We start from the raw sequence: 22005 nt of genomic DNA, 5'->3' as shown, positions 1-22005 counted from the left end.
TCACCCACCCCGCGCACAAGGGGTCTGGTTGGATGACGCGCTGCCTCACGCCGTAGCTGCACCGGAACCCCCTGGAGGCCTTGTTTAAACACAGTGGTTCTGAGTCAGTAGGTTTGAGGTGGGGGCTGCGACCCTGCCTTTCTAATGCCGCACTCCCCAGGTGACACTGTCACTGCTGACACGGGGACCACACTTTGAGGGCCACTGGCTTGTACCAAGACCCTTTGCTGATCCAAAAGGCAGCGTGGACAGACTGGTCCTAAAGCCCCGCAGGCTCCTGAGCCCCGGATGCTAAGCCCCCCACCCCCCGCCACCCCCTCCGCCCCTGCGATTCAATCCTCCCCGCCCTCCCAGTCCTGCAGCGCAGGCTAAATCAGCTGTTCTAGGGGCTAAAAATACCTTCCACCCCGAAAACAGCTGAGGGGCTCAGGCCGATTTCTGAGGGTGCGACTAGCTGGCACTGAGCGTTAGCTTCAGTCAGAGGGCAGCAGCGGGAGAGGGAGGCGTTCCTTGGCTGCCAGCTTCAGCGCCCGAGGCAGCTCTAGCTCGCAGGCTTTGCAGGGCCCATTCACAAAGGGTGGTGGTTAGGTCTGCGCTGGCAAGCACCTTACCTTTTTTGGTATTGTTCTAGAGTGGATTCTGGCTAAACTTATCCCGGGAGGCTTCGGCCCGGTTCCAGACACATGGAAACAGACTTCATGTGCCAGTGCAGGCTGATCTGTCCGCAGCCGCCTCCTCCCGAGGGGCTGCTCCTGCCTGAGGCCCTGCAGCTGCTCTCCAGGCCTTAAGACTTCAGCTGCAGCCAAGGGACCCACGGCCTCCAGAGCCTTTCTGTGGGGTAAGGGCCTGGGAGCCCCGGGGTGTGGGCATTAGGTGGGGAGACTCCTCTGGGCGGGGCCGGCCGTCCTCCTCAGACACGGAGACGCGCAGGTGCCAGCTGGCGGGACGCAGCCGCGGCCTTGCCTCTTTCTGGCGGCCGTTTCCTGCTCTGAAATGAGCAGGTGGGATCTGGGCATCCCCAGGCTCTCCTCCAGCTTCACGGTTCTGAACTCACGAGTGTGGCTGGCACCTGGAGGAGCTGAGGCCCTTGGAGAGCCAGCTCTGCCCTGTACCCCGGAACCCCCTTTGCTCTGATTCTAAGTGGTTCTTGTGTTTTCCACTGTCTGGTGAGAAACCCTCACTCCATGAGAACAGACGCCCCATCTGCCGTCCAGCGCTGCATCTTCAGCCCGCGGCAGAGTAAGCACCCAGCGCAGACGAGGGGTGCAGCACTTGGTGAATGAATGCCCCTGGCGGGGGGCGGGGGGGTGGCGGCCACGACCTGCTCCTCCTGAGTCAGGAGCAAGGCATGCTATCCCCCCAAACGCCCCCCTCCCCCCACGTCTGAATTTTGTTGGGTGACCTGCTCTGGGGTAGTTGTAAACATTTACCACATCCTGGCACTACTGAGGTGGTGATGCCTCGTTCCTGTTTATTTGGCAGATTGTAGGGCTCTGTCTGTCTTGGCAACTGCTCTCTCCCCTCCCAGAGAGCTGGGGGCCCTTGGGGGCTGCCTTCCGGAACCTCTGTCCTCTCCTTGTGGGCAGAGGGGCGGTGGGAGCCAGCCCTCAGCTTTGGGCTCGTGGCAGCAGGCGGCGTGGCCGTGTGGCTGGCTGCTGTCCTGAGCTGGCCAGGCCTGCCTACTCAGGGACAGGGAGCTTTGGAAGGACCAGCCCGCTCCACTGCGGCCAGGCTGGAGATCACATGGGGCTGCCCTGGTGCCTCTTCTGTGCACACGTCCTTAGGGATGCGGGGGAGGGGCTGTCAGGGACAAGACTGGTATTGGCCCCACGCCCCGGTCCTCAGCCACACGGCGACGGCCCGTGCCATCTTCACGTCTGACCCTGGCCGTGAAAAGAGGCCGCTGCACATGGATCTCTGTGGACCTGGGAGGAGGGGCGGGCGCCGCCCCGTCCCTGCCTGGGCGACACTGTGCCTTTCTCCAGAGCCGGCTCCCCCCTTTGATCTTGGATGAGCCCCTCGCGCCGGCGCCGCGGTGGGACCTGACTGTTTTAAGCCCATCAGTTTAGTCTCGTCCCCGTTGTCCCAGGCTCTCGGCCAGCCGCTGAGCCCAGAGCCCGTCAGCACGTGGCATTCTCTCGGCCCCGGGAATTGGTTCCACAGGGGCCCAGAGCCCAGACTTTGCTTCATGGGTCCTCGTGGGAGAAGACCCTCTGACGCTGGCGGCTGTGGGCAGCCGTCTCTGCCCTCGAGAGGAGGCAGGGCACCTCGCCGTGCCCGTTGCTGGCGCGGCCCCGGCCCTTCATCATAACCAGCGAAGCCCTCTGTCGCTTCAGCTAGCCGACTCTGCCGTCCTCTGTCGTCCTCTTCCTTCCTGCAACAACCGAGAGGCGTGCGCCCGTGCCCGTGCCCTTTAAAGGCACCAGCCGGTCCGCCACCCCTGCCGTCGCCTCTGCCTAGTAAAACAGGAAAGCCCAGTAAGAGCGACTCAGAGGCCACGGAGCCTCTGCCTGCGTGGAGGGCACTTTGGCCCACGCTGAATTCAGTTAATTCCAAGGAGAAGCTCCAGGTTGAAGCCCAGTTCTGCAAACTCACTGGGAGACCTGGGGCCAGTTCTCTTCTCGCTTTGGCCTTGTAGCTCCACCTCTACCTGACGAGGGACAAGGGCTGATGACCTCCGGGGCGCCTAGGAAGTCCTGACGTCCAGGTCCTCGGCAGCGTGGTGTCCTTTGGGTGTCTGCGTCCTCCCCCGAGGCGTGTTTAGCAGGTCGGGGTGGGACCTGGGCGTCCTCACCTGAACGCCATCCCACTACCTTCTGCTCTGCGGTGAACGTCTGGGGCTGGACGCTCTCCGCCGCCGGGAACTTGGCTTCTCCCGGGCGGGTGGGCCGTGTTCTTGCTCAGCCCTCGCTTTCTGGGCAGAGAGTCGGTCCTCCCAGGCGCCTCCTTCGCCTGCGATGCTCCCTTTGCCGCTGGCTGCCGTGAGGCTCGAGCTCACGGCCAGCTCTCTGCTCGGGCAGCCTTTCTCCCTTGTGTCCTTCCACGGTCGCCTCCCCCAACCCGCAGGGGGATCCAGAGGCTGGACTGTCGTGCAGTCAGTTCTCAACTGGGCACTTTGCATCTAAGGTGCCTGCAGTAAACAGGCGCCGGCGCCCTGTCGTAGGTTTTCTGACCTCCCCTCTGTGGGGAGCCGTCTGGTTTCTGGAAAGCACTGCCTCAGGTGCCTTTTGGGAGCCGGCAGGGGACGCACCAAGAAATCGGATTCCGAGTTCTCTGCCTTCCACGGCCTCCCAGAGTCCTCTCAGAAAACCTAGTCAGAAGCAGCTTAAGATGGGTTTTTATTTCTTCTTAAAAAAAATAAATAAGCGGATAGACGGCGGGAACGTCCTTTCCTTCCCTCCTCTCCCGTCGAGAGGCTCCCCCGGGAGGATGGTTACGCTGGAGAGGCGGGGGGTCCTCCGGGACCCGTGGTGGAGGGCGCCGGCGCTCCGCAGCCCCGGGGTCTGAAGGACGCTCCGCCTGAGGGGACTGAGGGGGTGCGGTGGTGGTGGGGGGCCCCTCCTTCAGCTCGGCCGGCCGCTCCCTGGGCACCCAAGGCCTCACAGCTCCGTCTTCACCTTGTGCATCAGATCCTTTTGGTCAATCTTGTCCAGGTCCTGGTACCAGCGGTTGAAAGCCAGCAGGGCCACGTTCTTGGCGGCCACAGCCGTCACCTCCACGGAGCTGGCCGCCCACTCCAGGGCATTGAGGTGGAAGAGCTGGTCGTGCAGCACGAAGCGCGGGAGGGGGCCGTGGGGGCCGTGGACGGGGTGGGCCTGCCACTCGGCCGTCTGGACCGAGTAGTAGGAGCGGAAGAGGGTCTTGAGCTGGGACCGGAGGAGGGGCTGTGGGGACCGGACCCGCCACACAGCGGCCTCCTGCGGCTGCCTGCGCCGGAAGCTGGCCGAGACGTTGACGGGACAGAGGTTGTCCAGGGCCAGGAAGAAGCTGGGGAAGTCGGTGGTGAGGATGGTGGCGAAGGGGAAGAGCTTGGGGTCGGGGAAGCCGAAGTAGGAGGAGTTGAGGTAGCCGTGGACCAGGGAGACCACGGCGGGCTGGAAAGGGCCTTGGGCGACGGCGATGGGCGGGTCGAAGCCTCCGAAGGTGATGGAGCTGCCGCTGTCCGGGTGCAGGGGCGTGGCGATGACCACGATGTCGTAGTAGTCGGAGCCCACGCCCGCCTCGTTCTCGTACCACACCTGGTACAGGGGCTTCCCGTCTGGAGGGGGGCACGAGGGCACAGGCCTCAGCTTCGTCCTCGGCGTCTCCCCGCCCGTCTGCCGCCGGGGGCCCCGGCACCGAGGGAGACCCCGCCCAGAGGCAGCGAGGCTGTCCCGATGATGCGCGGCTGCGGGGCGAGCCCTGGGCTGCGGTCGGGGGAGGCTCAGCCTGCTGGCGCGGTCGCTTGACTCGGGACAACAGCGCCCTCTGGTGTCAGTGCTGGGCTTCCCACTGGCTCTACGGAGCCACCCCAGGAGGTCGCAGACCAGGGTTCAGGCACAGAGAATGTGGGCGTGTTCGCCGTCCAGGAACGGCGTGCCCCCCGCCCCCCCCTCCCCCCCCCCGCCGCCGTCGACTCACCTGTTTGCTGCAGGTTCACAGAGGTGACCGTGGCGTGGATCACGTTGGCCTTGGTGAGCTTCAGCAGCCCGGAGCAGACCAGCTTGTTGCCGCCCTCCACTGACCACAGGCTGCCCTGCGCCCCTGCCAGTGACATGGCCCCTAGGCAGAGAGAGGGCTGGCTGAGGACATGGCCCTCAGGCCGAGGGCAGGGGGCTGGCCGGTGACTTGGCTCCTTGGCAGAGGGAAGCGGGGCTGGCCAGCGGGTTCTCGGCTCCACCCTCCCTGGCCTTGCTCACAGGCCAAGACTTCCTTCCCACCCCGTCATGGGGCACCGACACAACAAATAAATACAACAGATTCACAGTGTTAGGAAGTAAAAACCCAGTGCTCCGTGCACGAGCCAGTGCAAGAGCCCAGACAGCGTGAGTCTGTTGACGCAGACCGCCCGCCACGGGCAGACCCAGACACGGGGGAGGTTGGCGGCTGCCGCGGGCTGCGAGGCTGGGGCGTGCTGGGGCAGTGCTGGCTGTCGGTGTGGGCTTTCTCTGGCAGTGGCAGGAGTGTGGGGACAGAGGCGCAATCTGCACACGTCGTCCAGTCCTGCACGTGAAGTGGGTGGCCTGCGGCAGGTGAGGACGTCTTGAAGGCCACACACGGTGGCGGAAGCGTGAGCAGGGTGGCCTCTCTGAGGGGACCCCAGGCAGGGCCTCGGGGGTGGGAAGGGGGCGACAGTGCCAAGAGCCAGAGGAGCGGTACCCTGGGCGTGTGGAAGGCGCTTGTTAATCACACACGTTTGCATTCCTTTCTTCGGGGGGGTGGGGGGAAGGCTGAGGGCCCGTGACGGGGTGATGGTGCCGTCGTGAGGGTTCGTCAGTAAACGGGAGACAGAGTCCTCTGGGAAGCCTCTGTTCTAGTGGGAGGAGAGAGACAGGTCGCTTTGGCCTCCGGGAAGAGGTCGGCCGCAGGGCCTGGGGACGGGGCCTGTCGGGACAGGAGGGGGCCCGGCCTCCGTGATGAGGCAACATCGTCACAAAGACCTGGGGGGGGAGCAAGAGTTTACCCAGAGGGCGTCTCAGGGAAGAATGCTTCAGGCACCGGGGTGGCCGCACAGAGGTGGGACTGGAACACGACGGGCGAGGAGGCGGAGCGGCTGGGCTGGGTGAGCGAGCCCGAGGTGGTGGGGCCCCGACAGCCGCTGGAAGGACTTTGGTTTTATTTCAAGGAGAGCAGGCGCCTCTGACGCGCCTGCCTTTTGTTGGAAGAGGACCGTCTGGCTGGCGTGTGGGCACAGCCTGGGGCGGGGCGGGGGCCTGGTAGGAGACCTGCAGTGACGCAGGCGAGGGCGGCTGGGAGCTCGGACCAGGAGGTGCTGGGTGTGTGTGGGCTCTGAAGCCGATGGGCTTTCGGGGCGCTCGACTCAAAGGAGGTGAGAGAAAGAAATGACTCAAGTTCTGGCCCCACTGACGAGGGGAGTCATTACCAGCCAAGCCGGGAGATGCTGGGAGGGGCAGGCCCCGGGGGAAGGAAGGTCAGAAACGCAGGTTTGGACGCGCTGAGCCCCAGCCGCCCGTTAGCGCTTCCAGTGCGGACACGCGAGCCTGCAGCTCTGCAGAGGGGCCAGCTAGACGTCACATTTGGGGGTCAGGCGCGTGGAACGTCAAGCCTCGAGACGGGCTGTGCCCCCCAAGGGAGGGGGAGAGAAGGGCCGGCTCTGCAGGCCAGCGAGTGCCCGCCCGGTGCCTTGGCCACAAGGCTCCCCCCCATAACCTCCTCCCACCTCTTTCAAGGCCAAGAGCAGCGCCCTGCCTCGGGGCAGACCTGTGGCCTGCGCTGGAGGGTGGCCCGTGCATGTGCCCACTGGCCCAGGGATTAGCTGCTCTAATAGGTGGTCAGCCAGGGGCCCAGAGGCCTTAGCCCGACCCCAGCAAGAGTGGCCAAGGCACCCTGGACGTGAGCCTGAAGCTCGCTCTCACCATCTGCTGCCAGCTCGGAGACTGGAGGCCGGAGGCCAGAATCGGGGTTGTGGTGTTGCTGCGTGGGCAGCCGCGCTGAGGCCGGTAGACGGGGGGGTTGTCGCAGGGGCTGCGGAAGGACGGGGGCAGCCCGGGGGCTGGCGGCTCACCGGCAAAGGCGGGCATCGCTGCCGACTGGCCGTAGCTGGCCCGCAGGACGGCCGAGACGACGTCGTCGATGAAGCGCTGGCTGACGCCCACCCGGAGCAGGGACTCGGCCACGGAGCGCCGGCTCATGTTGATGAAGGCGGCCTCCCCCAGGGAGTAGAGCAGCTCCTCCACGCCCGAGAAGGCGTAGCCGTGGGCCTGGTACTTGTAGATCCTGGAGACACACGGAGCCAGGGCCCTTGTGCAGAGGCCGTTCGGCTCCTACCTGTGGCCGGGCCTCACGGGGCGGGAGGGGAGGCTGGTTATGCGCCTCTGGCCTGGTCACGGGCTGTGGAGGGCCTGCCCGCCTAGGGGAAGGCACGGAGGAAAGGACCCCCAGACCCGGCTTCACCTCGAGGCTCAGCTGACTGACCACCGTGTCACCCCTCGAGCCACTCCCTGCCTGACGTCCCAGAGGGGGCCGTGCCACAGCCCCGCTGACACCCGCCCCCTGCTGTAGCAGCTTCATTCTGCCCTGGCTTCTAGGACCACGGTGGGCCCGATGGCAGCTGCCTTGGGCCAAAGTTGTCACTCTCTCTGCCAGCCTAGCCCGTGCCTCCCTCTGGCTCAGTCTGCTAGGACTCCCGCTCACCCCCTCTTGCTCCCCCCACCTGCCCCAACCCCAGGGACTGGCATTTGCCTGGAGTCGTCACAGATGGCTGTCGGATGGATGGTCTTTGATACGCTGCCTCTGGGCAGCTGTGAGTGTGTGGAGTTGGGTGACAGACGGGACCCCCAGACAGGGGCGTCCAGGAAGCAGTTCGAAACCGTCTGCCCAGGGCGCTCTCGTGCCACAGCGGGTTAAGGGCCTGGCGTTGTCACTGCGTGGCTCGGGTTGCTACTGGGAACTTCCGCGTGCCACAGGTGTGACCAAAAAACAGAAACAAAGTAACCGCTTCGTGAGTCGGAAGCTTCAGGGGAAACCGGGGCTGATGGCAGAGGTGACCTGCCAAAGGGAGAATTTGGCTAAAGCTGACACGAGAGGAAAACCTCAGAAGAGGAGGAGGAAAGACTCACGTCGGGGGACGCAGAGAGAATGGGAGGACGCGCCACGCAAAGCGCGGTCAGAGCGGGAACGCGGAGGCGTCCAGCATGGGAGGCCCTGCCTGAGTGCCCGACGCTGGAGCCTGTGTCGGGGCCAGGACACAGAGGGAGCCTCCAGGAGGGACTTCAGGGGAGAGCTGGGTGCCAGCCTGCCGAGTGGAGAAGGCAGCGTGAACACGGTGACACCAGCCCGCTTGTCCTTGTTATCTGGAGGTGACGGGGAGGGGGCCGGACCCAAGGAAGAGAGACGGTGGGAAAGAATGGTGTTTGTTCTGGAGGGGTCTGGGGGACAGCAGAGACAGTAAACGGTGGCCCACAGGCCGCCTGTGGCCTGCGGATGAGTTTTCTTTGCCTTATAAGTTGAACTGGTTGCCTCCCTTGAGGAACAGACATTTCACCTGTAACTCTGGATTTCCAGCTTCTGCTGCAGCACTGGCCAACCTAGCCAGGTGTGGCCGGCAAGTGGCTGGAGCAGACAGCTGGCTGCCCCTTCAGACGGGGCCTGGCTCTGCAGGGCCCCGCTCCCTCTCCATCCCTTCCCCGTAAGTGCTTCACTCATCCCGCCCCGAGGTGGTCCTTGTAGGTGGCTGACCTTGCAACCCACGCTTCCGTGGGCCAGTGTAGCCAAGGGCAAGAGGATGCTGGTGGGGCCACCCCAGAGGCCAACCACTGCTGCACCAAGGAAGTACCTTCCTGATGCTGGGCGGGACTGTGCTGGGTTCTGACCCAGCAGTACCCTTTCCTTCCCACCAGGGTACAGTCTAGCCGGTGCCTTGGGCACCCCTCCTCCTCTCGCCCTGGGATGCCCCCCGCCGGCTCTGCCCAGCCCTACCTCATGAACTTCTCCATGACCTCCTCCACCCACAGCTGCAGCCTCAGGAAGCTGATGCCGTAGTGCCACCAGAGGCGGAAGAGGTTCAGCAGGTACCAGTCGGTCTCCTCCAGCACCAGGCTCTCCCCGTTGAAGATGGCACTCCTGCCTCCCACCTCTCGCCGGTGCCGCAGCCCTGCCGAGACAGGACGAGGCCCTCAGGTCCCCCTCCCAGGGCCCCCGGGGGACCCGGCGATGCGTGAAGCTTCCGTTCGGGGGCTCCCCGAAGGGTGCCCTGGGACTGGCTCCGTGGGGGGAGCAGCAGTGTGCGCACCTGTGCTGCGTGTTCAAGAACAGCATCCAGGAGTTCCCGTCGTGGCGCAGGGGCTAACGAATCCTAGCAGGAACCATGAGGTTGCAGGTTCGATCCCTGGCCTCGCTCAGTGGGTTAAGGATCCGGCGTTGCCGTGAGCTGTGGTGTAGGTTGCAGACGCGGCTCGGATCCTGCGTTGCTGCGGCTCTGGTGTAGGCCAGTGGCTACAGCTCCGATTAGACCCCTAGCCTGGGAACCTCCATATGCCGAAGGAGCGGCCCTAGAAAAGACAAAAAGACAAAAAAGAAATAAAGAACAGCAGACAATATGCTGGGAAGATACCTGGCCTGGTGAGTCAACAAAGAAAGGACATTTAAGGAACCGGGTCACATTTTGTTTTTCTAACAGGGGATCCACTCAGCCAAGAACAAGGGAACTTCAGCCATCATCCTGGACCGTCCAGGGGCGGACGGCCCCAGGGCTCGTGTTGGAATGGCTGACCTGGGCACCGAGGCCACGTGGAGGCTCACAGCTCCCATCCCCGAGTCACCAGGTCCCCCTCCCCAGAGGCAGCTAGGAAGTGATTCCTTCAGCATCCCTCCAGAGCTATTTTGCGCAAACTCTTATAGTCAGAGACACGCCTGGGTGACTCCCCCCCCGACCACTACTGTATTGTAGACGCTGCTCTGAACCTCCTGACACGCGTCTCAGAGATTGTGCTGTACCTGCGCCCGCAGGACGTCCGCACCCTGGCTGCTCCAAAGTCTGTTCTGTACGTAACACTTTCTTTAATCTCAGATCCCGGCGGGTGGGCAGTGAGGGTATTTTCTGTTAACAGCTTTTGCTGTTATAAACGATGCTGTAATGAGTGACCCCATCTGCCTGCCACCCCGCGCACCTGTGAGTGCACCTGCAGGATCCCTTGTGGGAAGCGGGAGGTCTGCATCCAACATTGTGTGTGTGTGTGTGTGTGTGTGAAGCGGAAGGTCTGCATCCATATGTGTGTGTGTGTGTGTGAGTGAGGCGGAAGGTCTTCATCCAACAGTGTGTGTGTGTGTGTGTGTGTGTGCCCGAGAGGGCCGCTGGGGCCGCATCTTGGCTCTCACTCACTAGCTGCAGGGCCTCAGACGAGGTGTACACGCTTTCTGAGCCTCGGTTTTCTGGGGAGGGGAACAGCACTCGCCTTGCAGGCTGGTAGGGAGGATTCGGGGTCGTGCCTCTGAACCACCTAGAAGGGTGCAGGTGCCTTTCTGATTTTGACGATTAAGATGGAGCAGCAACCTGAAGGAAAGAGCCTGGCCTGGGAGCCCAACCTGAGCTGTAACCCGGGCTCCGGAACTGACTCACTGTGTGACCTCAGGCAAGGGCCTTCCCCCTCCGGACTCAGCTGCTCCATCTGTAAGATGAGGAGCCTGGGCGGCACAGCTTTCTGGCCTTGACCCGAGTCGCGGTATCTGGGAAGGGCCGGATGGCGGCCTGCCCAAGACCCCAGCCCCGGGCGCGGCCGGCGCACTCACCCAGCTGCTTGACGAAGTCCTGCATGTGGAGGCTCAGGGAGTGGAGGGAGGCAGCCCCGCTCTCGTAGTGCTGCTTGTTGACCGAGATGGTGGCCAGGCGGCCGCCCACAGTCCCCTTCTCAAACACGTCGATCTGCACCCGGGGGCCAAAGTGCTGCTGGAGGAAATGGGCCACGGCCGAGCCCCCGATTCCGGCTCCCACCACGGCTGTCGGCAGGCGCGGGGAGAGACAGAGCGGTGGGTGTGAGACGGGTCACAGCACCTCAGAAAGGAAATCTGAACTGCACGCTAGTTCGTAGTAAAGCTATCAACAGAGCGCAAAGGACAACCTGAAAACTGCCACCTACGATGACCCTTATAAAGAAAAAGACAAGTTAGCAGCAAAAGAACGGGAAGGAATCTCGGAATTCAGGATGCTTCGCCTGCAAGCACGAATTTCATCTTATACCCACTCATCCCATTGTCCGTATCTCCCCTCCCTCTGAGCGGGGGAAAACCGGGTGGGTGACGGGCACCAGGAATCCACTTCCTAATCCGGGGGTTGGCAAACTACAGCCCAGCGGCCAAACTGAGGCAGACGCCTGGTTTGCCAGCCAAGTTTCCTTGGAATACAGCCACACCCTTGCTCGAGCGCACGGTCTGTGGCTGGTCTGTGGCTGCCTCCGTGCCGGGCCGAGGTGAGCGTGGCTGCGATGGATGCGGTAAGCACAGCCTAAAATCGTCCTCTCCGGCCCTTTACTGAGGACGCCAGGCAGCCCGTGGCCTAGTCCGACCTGCCACCTGGCACGTGCGTCACCTCCACATCTGTTTTGCCGTGTCTGGGGTGCCCCCCGGGGAGGGCTGCCCCTGACCACGGAGGCCACGCTGGGCCTGGCCGTGCAGTCTCGGCCTTCTTAATGCCCTCGTGAGTCCTGCCCCGTTCACTGTCGTCGCGACGCCGCCTGCCCTCCTGTTCTTTGCAAACTTGGTTCAGAGGCTCGTCCACTTTCCCCACTGATGCTCTCATCCGAGTCACTGAGAAAAGCGTGTCATCGGACAGGGCTCTGAGGTGCTGCCCGGAACCGCTGTCCAGACAGATGCCAACCGCTGACGCGCACCGAGGGGACAGGAAGTCAGACGGCCCCCCGAGGATCCAAGACACGGCGTCCCTTCGCTCGAGTCTAGTAACCGACCCACCGGGGGAACGAGATACATCTGGTGCGACGTGGCCTGACCGGACCCCCGTTGGGCCCAAAGCCTCCCAGTCCGTGTCGGGAGGGCCCGGGTCCACGGTTCTTGGGATCCGGGCCTGCTCGCTCCTTTCCTCCTCCGCGCCCAGCCCTCCTGCTCTGTCCCGAGCTCTGGGCCACGAAGCACGACCGTTGTTCCCCGACCCCCATGCCTTGGTCCGTGCTGCTCCCTTGGCCCTGAACGGTCACCCTTGGCCCCGCTGCCTCTCTGACCCTTGCCTGTCCTTTGTGGCTGGCTTGCCCGACCCCTGAGACAAGGGTCCCTCCTGGGTGGAATCACGGCACAGGCCTGGTCCGCTGCCCACTGTCCTCAGGTGGTCCGTTTAAGGACTCTGGCCAGGTGACTGTGTCCCCAGATCCCAGCAGGCAGGGAGCTCTCTGGCTGTTGCATCTTGAAGGGACAAAGCACTGCCTTCCTCTCAGCGTTCACAGAACCACTTCCCAGGAGGCCCTTGGCCTTTTAAACCAACATGCTCCCCGCCCCGCCCCCCCTTCAACAAAGCCCCAAGTTACCCATTTTTTTCTCCAGAGAAACTGCTGTCACAGGGCCTGGAAGCTGCCCTAGGGCCACAGGGAAGCTGAAGGCCTCACCTCATGGAGAACTGGCTCATTCGACGCCCTCGACCTGACACCGGCTCTCGGGTCTCTGGTAAGATGTCCTGAGACATGGGATGCACCGGACAGAGGGCTTCTGCCTCCCTGAGCACCGGCACGGGAAGGGCCGCAGACTCATGTCGGTCAGCTGTGACAGGGCGTCACCCAGTGCAACCAGGGGCCCCAGAGGAAGGAGCAGTGAATTCTGCCTGAGGGCTTGGGCCCCAGGCTTCACAAGAGAAGCCACGTTGGCCGGGACCCTGGAGGACAGCTGGCTTGGCCCGAGAGCTGAAGCACATCCTCTGCAGGAACAGCATCCACAGGGGCTGGGTGGAACCACGGGGGCGGGTTTCAAGGGCCCAGGGCCACAACGAGGTGTTGGGATTTGATCATTCAGGAGTCGGAGGGCCAAGCCGTCTGAGCAGGAAGCTCCTCCTTCCCCTTGTGGGGGAGTCCACACCACCAAGGATGGACAGGGGCCCTTGTCTGAGGGCCGAGGACAACACAGAAAGCTACAGGGCACCTTGGCACTGGCAGGCACCCCACCCTGAAGACCCCTGGGGTGAAGGGGGGCCTGCTGGAGTAAGGCAGGCACCAGGGTCTGCAGTGCCAGGACCAGTAGAGCTGTGGGGAGGCCCTGCCCCTGCCTCAGTGGTCAGTGGGAAGCGTCCCGCTCTGCCACCGTTGCCCTGCACCTCTGGATACGGCCTCCCCCGTTCCTCCTCCTCCGAGCCTGGCTCAGAGTCGGCCTCCTCCCTCGGCCCGCTCAGGACCCCCTTTCCTCTGAACACTAAATGGCCAGTCCCAGCCTGGTTTACCCCTTTACGGCCTGAGCTGTGCTTTGGTAATCTAAGAGGCCTGCACACTGCCCTCGCCCCACCACGCCGGTGGTGGTCCCACCGGACAGCCCTCCGTGCCAGCTGGGCCGCGTGGAGGGCGGCCGAGCAGAGCACGGACTCTCCTCCCACGCTAGGAGCCCAACGGCTCTGCCTACGGGGATTTTCCACACACAGGACTTGTTCTTTGAGCCACGTAGAATTAAAATGACAAATGTTATGAAGGAAAAAGCTGTAAACAGTACGGAATGCTGGTGAGCAATACACACGAAGCATTCAGCAAAAAGTCCTGATGTCTGCATTTACTTTGAAATGCATTAAAGTGCAGGCTGGGTTGATGGCCGTGGGGTGGTACGTGACAAAGCCGATATAGCAGCAGCCTCTTAACAGCAGACCTAGGTGGTGGGGGTACAGGTGATCACCATGTAATTCTGTCACCTCTCGTCTACGTTGGAAAACTTCCAAAAGCAAATGTTGAAAAAGGGGACATAAAGGTAAAGACTGCTGTTAAAAATCCCCCGCTTTGTCATTCAGCAGGTCTCTCCCCAGAGGCCTTACGGTGGGTTCTGTCTCCCCTAGGACTGCCTCCTACCCCTGGCGAGGTTCTGGCTGAGCCGGTCCTTCTAGGAAGCCTTCCCAGAGCCGCAGAGACTGGACGAAGTGCCCCCTCCAGATGCACGGTCGAGCACTAACTTCCTGGAATTGTGCAGACGGGGACTCTGGGGCACTGCGCCTGCTACTCCGTGACCCTCAGTATGGATGGTTCACAGCATCCAGACAGGCCAGAGTCTCGTTCCTGGGGGCACCCGGCAAAGAGCCAGGTCCACAGCCCATGCTCAGTGCTCCTGGACTTTCCGGTAAGATGAGTGGCCAGGCCTGCTCAAGCGTCTTTTCCGCCCCAGGTAGCCCTGGCCCCAAGCCCAGGCCGTCGCCCTTATGGGCACCGTGCCTATTGCGGTCCCCCTCCTCGCCGGGCTGCAGGGCCTCGACTCTTCTCCCCGCGGCTCCCCTCCCGAGGACCCCTCCCTCGCCCAGCTGCCTTCCCCTTCCCCCACCCAGCCGCCCCCGGCTGCCAGCCCCCTTCCCTCCGGCCCTCCCCGGATCGGGCCCCACCCCCCCCGCTCCTCCCCGCACCGATTTTGCTGGGCCGGGCATCGCCTGTAGCGGCGGCGGCGAGGAGCGCGGCCAGCGCGGGCAGGAGCCGGGCGGCACGGGCCATGGCGGGCAGCGACGAGAGCAGCACGCCGCGGCTCGGGCACTGGCGGGCTGGCTCTGCGCTCCGTGCCCCGCCCCGGTGCCCCACTGGCTGTGCCGCGTCCAGCCTCGCTGGTCGCCGCCTCTCATTGGACAAGCGGCCGTCCCTCTCCAGCACGAGGCCCGCCTCCGCCGCATCTCTTTGGGGGGAGGCCCTGTCATTGGCAGCCTCCCCGGCCCGCCTCCTGGATGCGCTTTCCTCATTGGCTGAGGTGCGCGGCCTTCCGAGGCTCAGCATCAGGACCGGGGCCCAGCGGGCGGGGGCGGGAGGGAGCTGGTGGCAGAGAAAGAACCGAAGCCTCCACCGGCTCGGTTCAAATCCACCCTCTGAGGCTTACTCGCTCTCTAACGTTTCTCCTCTGTATCTCAGTGTCCCTGCTCTGCTTTTCTAGTGGTTGTGACAGTCACGTGAGATAAAGGGCCTGGAATCACTGGGCAGTGTTGGCAAGTGCTGGAAATTGCTGACCAATCACGCAGCCGGGGTGGTGAGACCTAGGCTACGCATGTATGCTGCAGCAAGGCCAGAGGCTGCTGTTACAGTTACTGCGCGGACTGGCAGTTTTGAGATACAGTTTATGTCTCTGACTTTTACTTAAAAAAAAAAAAAATAATGTAAGGGTTTCATTATCCACTCTCTTCTGCTGGTGGTGGTGGTGGCAGTTGCGGGGACAGGGAGTAGGAAGGGATAAACTCCCATATTAACCCTTTAAGACAACACGAGCCGCTTGCTGTGGCTAGCGGTGACAGATTTCCTCCACCAGAAAATAAAATTGGGAATGAGTTTCAGTATAAAATAAGGAATATTCATCTTTCGTCAGTCAGATGATGGCTAAGAGAAGAAACAGAAGGGACTCAGAGAAGAGTAAACAGGCAGGCACAGCACCGAGATCCCAACGAGCTTTGTGAGGGCCTGGTTGGATTACTGGTAAAGGTAGCGGAATAAACATGCCTCTCTCATATTAGAAAGTCATTTTGGCAGTATTTGTGTTAGAATATTAACATGTTTCCAAAGACTTTAAGTGCCTTTCCAAAGACTCAGGATATTCCCTCATCTTTTATTTTTAATTGAAATATATTTGATTTACAATGTTAATTCCTGCTGTAAAGCAACGTGATTCAGTTATACACATATATACATTCTTCTAAAAAATATATTTTTTTCTTTCTTCCTTTCTGGCCCCACCCATGGCATGCAGAAGTTCCTGGGCCAAGGATTCAACCCACGCTACAGCAGTAACGAGAGTCACAACAGTGGCAACACTGGGTGCTTAACCTGCTGAGCCATCAGGAAACTCCTCTGTACGCTTTCCATTATGGTTTATCAGAGAATACTGGACATGGTGCCTTGTGCTGTGTAGTGGGACCTTGTTGTTCATCCATTCTGTATATGATAGTTTGCATCTGCAAACCCCAAACTCCTGCTGCATTCCTCTGCCACCTCCCTCCCCCTTGGCAACCACACATGTGTTCTCTATGTCTGTGAGTCTGTTTCTGTTTCATAAAAGTTCCTTTGTGTCACATTTTAGATTCCATGTATAAGTGATATCATGTAGATAATTCCATTCATATTGTTGCAAATGGCATTATTTTGTTCTTTTTTATGGCTGAGTAGTATTCCATTGAATGTATGTACCACATCTTTATCTGGTCATCTGTTAATGGACATTTAGGTTGTTTCTGTGGCTTGGCTGTTATGATTAGTGCTGCAGTGAACATGGGGGTGCATGTATCTTTTTGAATTATAGATAGATGCTCTCAAGAGTGGTATTGCTAGAGTTCCCGTCGTGGCTCAGTGGTTAACGAATCCAACTAGGAACCATGAGGTTGCAGGTTTGGTCCCTGGCCTTGCTCAATGGGTTAAGGAACCAGCGTTGCCGTGAGCTGTGCTGTAGGTTGCAGACGCGGCTTGGATCTGGCGTTGCTGTGGCTCTGGCATAGGCCGCTGGCTACAGCTCTGATTCCACCCCTAGCCTGGGAGCCTCCATATGCCACAGGAGTGGCCCAAGAAATGGCAAAAAGACAAAAAAAAAAAAAAGAGTGGTATTGCTGCATCATATAGTTGGTCTACTTTTAGTTTTTTGAGGAAGCTTTGTACTGTTTTCCATAGTGGGAACTGGATTCCCACTAACAGCGTAGGAGGGTTCCCATTTCTCCACACTCTCTCCAGCATTTGTTATTTGTTATTATTTCTTAATGATGGCCGTTCTAACCAGGTGCGAGGTAGTACCTCACTGTCATTTTGATACGCATTTCTCTAATGATTATTGAGGCTGAGCGTCTTCCATGTGCCTGTTGGCCATCTGTATGTCTTCTTTGGAGAGATGTCCATTTGGATTTTTTTGCCCATTTTCTGATTGGATGTTTGTTCTTTGGTTGTTGAGTTGCATGAGCCGTTTGTATATTTTGGAAATTAAGCCCTGTCTGTTGCATCATTTGTGCATATTTTCTCGCATCCCATAGGTGGTATTTTCATTTTGCTTATGGTTTCCTTTGCTGTGCAAGAGCTTGCAGAAGAGGGTATTTTTCCCCATTGTATAGTCTCTCTTCCTTTGCTGAAGAGTGACTGTAGGGGCGTGGGTTTATTTGGGCTTCTCTGTTCTGTTCTATTAATCCATATCTGTTTTTATGCCAATACCATGCCATTTTGATTACTGTAGCTTTGTAGTATTGTTTGAAGTCTGAGAGGGTCATGGCTCTTGTTTACTCTTTTTCCTCAGGATTGCTTTGGCAATTCTGCTTCCATACAAGTTTTAGGATTGTTCTAGTTTTGTGACAAGTATCATGAGTAATTTGATGGGAATTGCATTAAATCTGTAGATTGCTTTGGGTAGTATGGCCATTTTAACAATATCAATTCTTCTAATCCAGGAACGTGGGATGTCTTTACATTTCTTTGAATTATTTTCAGTTTATTAATATTTTATAGTTCTCAGTATATAAGTCTTTCACCTCCTTGGTCAAGCTTATTCCTAAGTATTTTATTTTTTTGATGTGATTTTTAAAGTTTTTTTTTTTTTTTTTTTTTGCAGGTTTGTTTTTAGATTCCATTTCTGGTATTTGTGTCAGGAAATGCAGTTGATTTCTGTATGTTATTCTTGTATCCTGCTACATGGCTAAATTTATCAGCTCTAGTAGCTTTTGTGTGGAGTCCTTAGGGTTTTCTCTATATAGAGTATCACATCATCTGCCTATAATGACAGTTTTACCTCTTCCCTTCCCATCTGGATGCCTTTTCTTTTTCTCGTCTGAATGCTGTGACTAGGACTTCCAACACTACATTGAACAGAAGTAGCGAGTGGGCATCCTTGTCTTGTTCCAGATTTTAGTGGGAAGGTGTTTCACCACTGAGTATTATATGGGCTGTAGGTTTGTCATAAATAGCTTTTGTCATGTTGAGATATATTCTTCATATCCACTTCAGTGAGTTTTTATCATGAATGGATGTTGAATTTTATCCAATGCTTTTTCTGCACCTTTGAGATAATCATGTGGTTTTTGTCTTTTCCTTTGTTGATGTGTTATGTCTTATTGTGTATGTTAAATTTTTTTTAAAACAAGCATTCATTGATTACTTTGTCTTTTTTTTTTTTAGGGCCACGCCCATGGCATATCTGAAGTTCCCAGGCTAGGGATCCAATCGGAGCTACGGCTGTCGGCCTACACCGCAGCCCCAGCAACTCAGATTCTGAGATGAGTCTGCTCACGGCAACGCTGGATCCTTAACCCACTGAGGGATACTGGTCGGGTTCTTTACTGCTGAGCCATGATGGGAACTCCTCATTGATTACTTTGTACCGTGTTCTCTTAAGTGCTAACAATGTATTTCATGTTTTTTTTTTTTTTAAATAGGGTCACATGAGGGTAACTTTAAAACTCACCTTGACTCTGCTTTACTCTTAGAGTCTTCAGTGACTCTAGATTCTAGAGCTGTGTTTTCTCCTGTTAGGAAATTCTTCCAATCCTACAACACATCAATGACGCGAATCAGAGTTGTAGGACTAGTTCAGAAAAGTTGCTTAAGGAGTTGCCTTGTAGCACAGTGGGTGAAGGATCTGGCCTTGTCACTGCTGTAGTGCAGATTCGATCCTTGGCTGTGAACTTCTGCATGCCACTGGTGTGGCAAAAAAAAAAAAAAAAGAAAGAAAAAAAAGAAAAGCAAGATGCACAATTCTGGTGGCCGAGGTGTAAACCAACTAGTAGGGAGACTGGGAGTGAGGGGACGAGACTATCAGTTTTTGTTGCGTAACAAACCACCCCAGAGCTTAGTGGCTAAAAGTGACCATCTTTTTCTCTTTTTTTTCTTTCTTTTTTAGGGCTGCACCTGTGGCTTATGGAAGTTCCTCAGCTAGGGGTCCAATCAGAGGTGCAGCTGCCGGCCTACGCCACAGCCATGGCAACACGTGATCCGAGCCACATCTGTGAGGTACACTGCAGCTCACGGCAATGCCAGATCCTTAACTCACTGGGTGGGGCCAGGGATTGCACCCACATCTTTGTGGATACCAGTCGGGTTTGCTACCACTGAGCCACATTGGGAACTCCAAAAGTAACAGTCATTTTGCCTGCAAATCTGCATTTGGGGCAGAGCTCGGTGAGATCAGCTCATTTCTGCTCCATGTGACATCAGGTGGGGCTGCTGCCCTGGGGGCTGGCGAGTCCACTTTGAAAAGTGGCTCACAAGGTGGCTGGCAGGATGGCGCTGGCTGTCAGCTCAAAGCTCAGCCATGGCCCTCAGATCCGCTGCACAGGCTGCTTGAGCTTGTTCTTTGGTTTGATGGCCGGGTACCAAGAGTGAGCATCCAAAGAAAGTCTGGGTCAGGAAACTGGCAGTGTGACTTCCACTCTGTTCTCTTGGTTCAGATTCAGGTAACTGGAGCCATGTTTTAAAACCTCTAGTGCACTTGAGAACGTGGGCAGTGTCTGCGTGGATAGGAACAGCATACTTAGCAAGGACCACTGGGAACACGGATTATGGAGCCAAGACTGGAAGAGTGACGACAATGCAAGGCCAAAGCTACAGGGGAGGCTGGTTCCAGAGGGGCACTTAGCCAGGAGGCTGGGTATTTGGATGCCCGTGGGAAAGCAGAGGCAAAGACAAGGCCAGGGCATGGTCAGGGCACACACGGAAGCAGAGGGCTATGTGCCAGTCATCTGGCTGAGAGGACGGCCAGAAGTCCTGCAGCTCAAGTGAAAAGATTAAAGCAGGAAAAACAACGAGAACTAAGCAGCCAGCACAAGAAACTGAGGCAGTGCTGGAGAAGGAGGTGGCACAGGAGTCCGGACCCACGAAGGTGGCCGAGGAGGTGGGAAACCGACAAGACTGGGCACGTCCACTGAGCGTCAGCAAAGTAGGCCAGCCAGTGACGTGACTGTGACATGTCACCACACGACGTGAATCTGGACCAGAGACACTAAGCGCAAGAGACACAGTTATTTCAATTAAGGTTTTATTGAAACTGTTTCTGAAGATTCTGTTTCATCCTTAGTTTTCCTTACTCGATTTCGCTTTAGTGTCAAGGAATCTTTCTTCACTGATCAAATCCTTTGCCATGAAAAAGCACCACATGATGTATATCAGCATTGAACAGAATGATCTCTTTATGGCAGTGAGGAAAATCCGTAAAAGCTTTGCAGAACCCAAGGACTCAAACGCCAAGACCCCTTTCAGATGAGCCAAACTTCTTCGCACGCCCGTCTACAAGCCAATACATAATACTGTCTTTTCACTTTACCATCAAGATGAAAATAATTAAGAAGATAAAGCAATTTTTTTTCTCCAGTCAAAAAAAATGAGGATTTCTCTGTTATGGTTAAAACACACACACACACACACACACAAGCTGAAAAAAAAAAGTTCACTGTGATTGATTAGCTTACGTTCCTTTTTTTTTTTTTTTAAAGTCAAGTACCACTTAACCAGTCTTCTCCGTCCCCTAGACTTTAGGTAATAATAAAAACATCAGAAAAACAATGTGCATAATAAAATGTAATAAAAAATATGAGGGCCTACTCTAATAGGCAATTGGCACGTTTCACTTAATCTTTGCAATATCTTGAGAATTAAAACCATTTCACAAGCAGGGAAGTGGGCTCAGCAGAGTCAGTGACGGTCATGCCGAGTCAGTGCCTGCAGGGCGTTCGCTTTATTGTGCTGCGCTGGCTCCTGCAAGCCCGTCAGCTTTTTGAGATTCTCACCGTTACAGCTCCATCTTCTAAATTATACTTTTAAGTCTGCAAAACTACTGAATAATAGAAGAATCTAAAATTATTTTTAATGTGCTTGCTAAAATAGGAGGCTGGAAGGAATGTTAAAAACTCTTCAAGTACTTAGAACATTGCATCCCTAACGTTGCGGTTCTTCTCACTCACTGGTAATGATAACTAGTAACCCGAGAACACACAGGAAATTACAGTGGGCTCAATTTGGGGGTCACCATTTGTCACTATCAAAGGAGCGAGGGCAAAGAAAGACAACTTCCTACCGTGAACGCGGACTGCTCACTACGGTCACAGAACGCACTCAGTGGAGTGCCAGAGAGGTTCTGGTTTTAAAATCTCACCTCCCGTCTTTTGTGTGCATCTTAGAAGCAAGTATTTGTTCCTTTAAGGTGGAGCCGGTCAGACTTTGTTGACACGTCCATGCAGTGCGCCAGAACCAGCAAGGACATCCGAGAGGGCAGCCTTCACCGCTCCGCGGAGCGGGGTCTCGGAGTTCAGGTAGAGATTTACTTACTTTACGGGTGACTGACTGACACCTAACCCTGGGTAATGCGGACACCTAAACACATTTAATTGTCTGCTGGGGACATATCTGCATGTTTGTTATAGAACTCGTGAATCTTTTTTTTTTTTTTTTTTTTGCTTTTTAGGGCTGCACCCGCGGCATATGGAGGTTCCCAGGCTAGGGGTCTAATTGGAGCTCCCAGCTGCCGGCCTACGCCACAGGCACAGCAACGAGGGATCTGAGCCAGGTCTGCAACCTACACCACAGCTCACAGCAACACACCGATCCTTAACCCACTGAGCGAGGCCAGGGATTGAACCCGAAACCTCATAGTTCCTAGTCGGATTTGTTTCCGCTGCGCGGAATGGGAAGTCTGAATCTTAAATGATTGAAGTTAATATCTAGTTGTTTCTTTTCTTTTTTTTTTTTTGTCTTTTTGCTATTTCTTGGGTCACTCCCACAGCATATGGAGGTTCCCAGGCTAGGGGTCCAATCGGAGCTGTAGCTGCCCGGCCTACGCCAGAGCCACAGCAACGCGGGATCCGAGCCGCGTCTGCAACCTACACCACAGCTCACGGCAACACCGGATCGTTAACCCACTGAGCAAGGGCAGGGACCGAACCCGCCACCTCATGGTTCCCAGTCGGATTCGTTAACCACTGCGCTACCATGGGAACTCCTAGTTGTTTCTTAAATTCGTACCGACATTTCATTTACTAGAGATTTTTTTTCTCTGAGTCTGGTCCTAAAAAGACTATTTTCACACTTTAGAAGAGCTCAAAGGGTGAGATTATACAGTCATTAACGTTGCTTCTAACTTCAAAGTATCCCTAACGACCTCCCGTCTAATGTCTGATTGATGTGTCATTCATTCACTGACTCGTTGTTGAATAATCTTTTACAGGACACAATCAATACCAAG

At 57.1% G+C, this 22005-nt stretch overlaps 1 protein-coding gene and 1 long non-coding RNA gene across 9 annotated transcripts; one reads left to right on the top strand and one right to left on the bottom strand.

Annotated features, from left to right (window-relative positions):
• Positions 1 to 1451: 1451 nt before the first annotated feature.
• Positions 1452 to 14378, bottom strand: PCYOX1L (prenylcysteine oxidase 1 like). 8 transcript variants are annotated; one of them, XM_047779011.1, is made up of 8 exons: positions 14240 to 14378; positions 10447 to 10653; positions 8638 to 8812; positions 6725 to 7069; positions 5663 to 5797; positions 5359 to 5507; positions 4621 to 4761; positions 1452 to 4258 (listed from the first exon to the last, which is right to left on the bottom strand). In XM_047779011.1, exons 1-8 carry the CDS (start codon positions 14322 to 14324, stop codon positions 3600 to 3602), a joined length of 1896 nt encoding a protein of 631 aa, XP_047634967.1. In that variant the 5' UTR covers positions 14325 to 14378; the 3' UTR covers positions 1452 to 3599. The 8 variants fall into 8 exon arrangements, with proteins under 8 accessions (XP_047634967.1, XP_047634974.1, XP_047634969.1 ...); XM_047779018.1 differs by lacking the exon at positions 14240 to 14378 and adding an exon at positions 12267 to 13693; XM_047779013.1 differs by lacking the exon at positions 5359 to 5507 and having other exon boundaries at positions 14240 to 14377.
• LOC125126514 (uncharacterized) lies at positions 7073 to 20163 on the top strand. The gene is made up of 6 exons (XR_007134653.1): positions 7073 to 8347; positions 8673 to 8838; positions 9338 to 9701; positions 12205 to 12324; positions 13685 to 13962; positions 19220 to 20163. It is a non-coding gene; the product is annotated as an uncharacterized LOC125126514 (long non-coding RNA).
• Positions 20164 to 22005: the final 1842 nt, after the last annotated feature.

Source organism: Phacochoerus africanus, chromosome 4 (genome assembly GCF_016906955.1).
Source record: "Phacochoerus africanus isolate WHEZ1 chromosome 4, ROS_Pafr_v1, whole genome shotgun sequence".
In the NCBI taxonomy this organism is placed as follows: Eukaryota; Metazoa; Chordata; class Mammalia; order Artiodactyla; family Suidae; genus Phacochoerus; species Phacochoerus africanus.
This window is presented reverse-complemented; position numbering and strand designations above follow the sequence as displayed.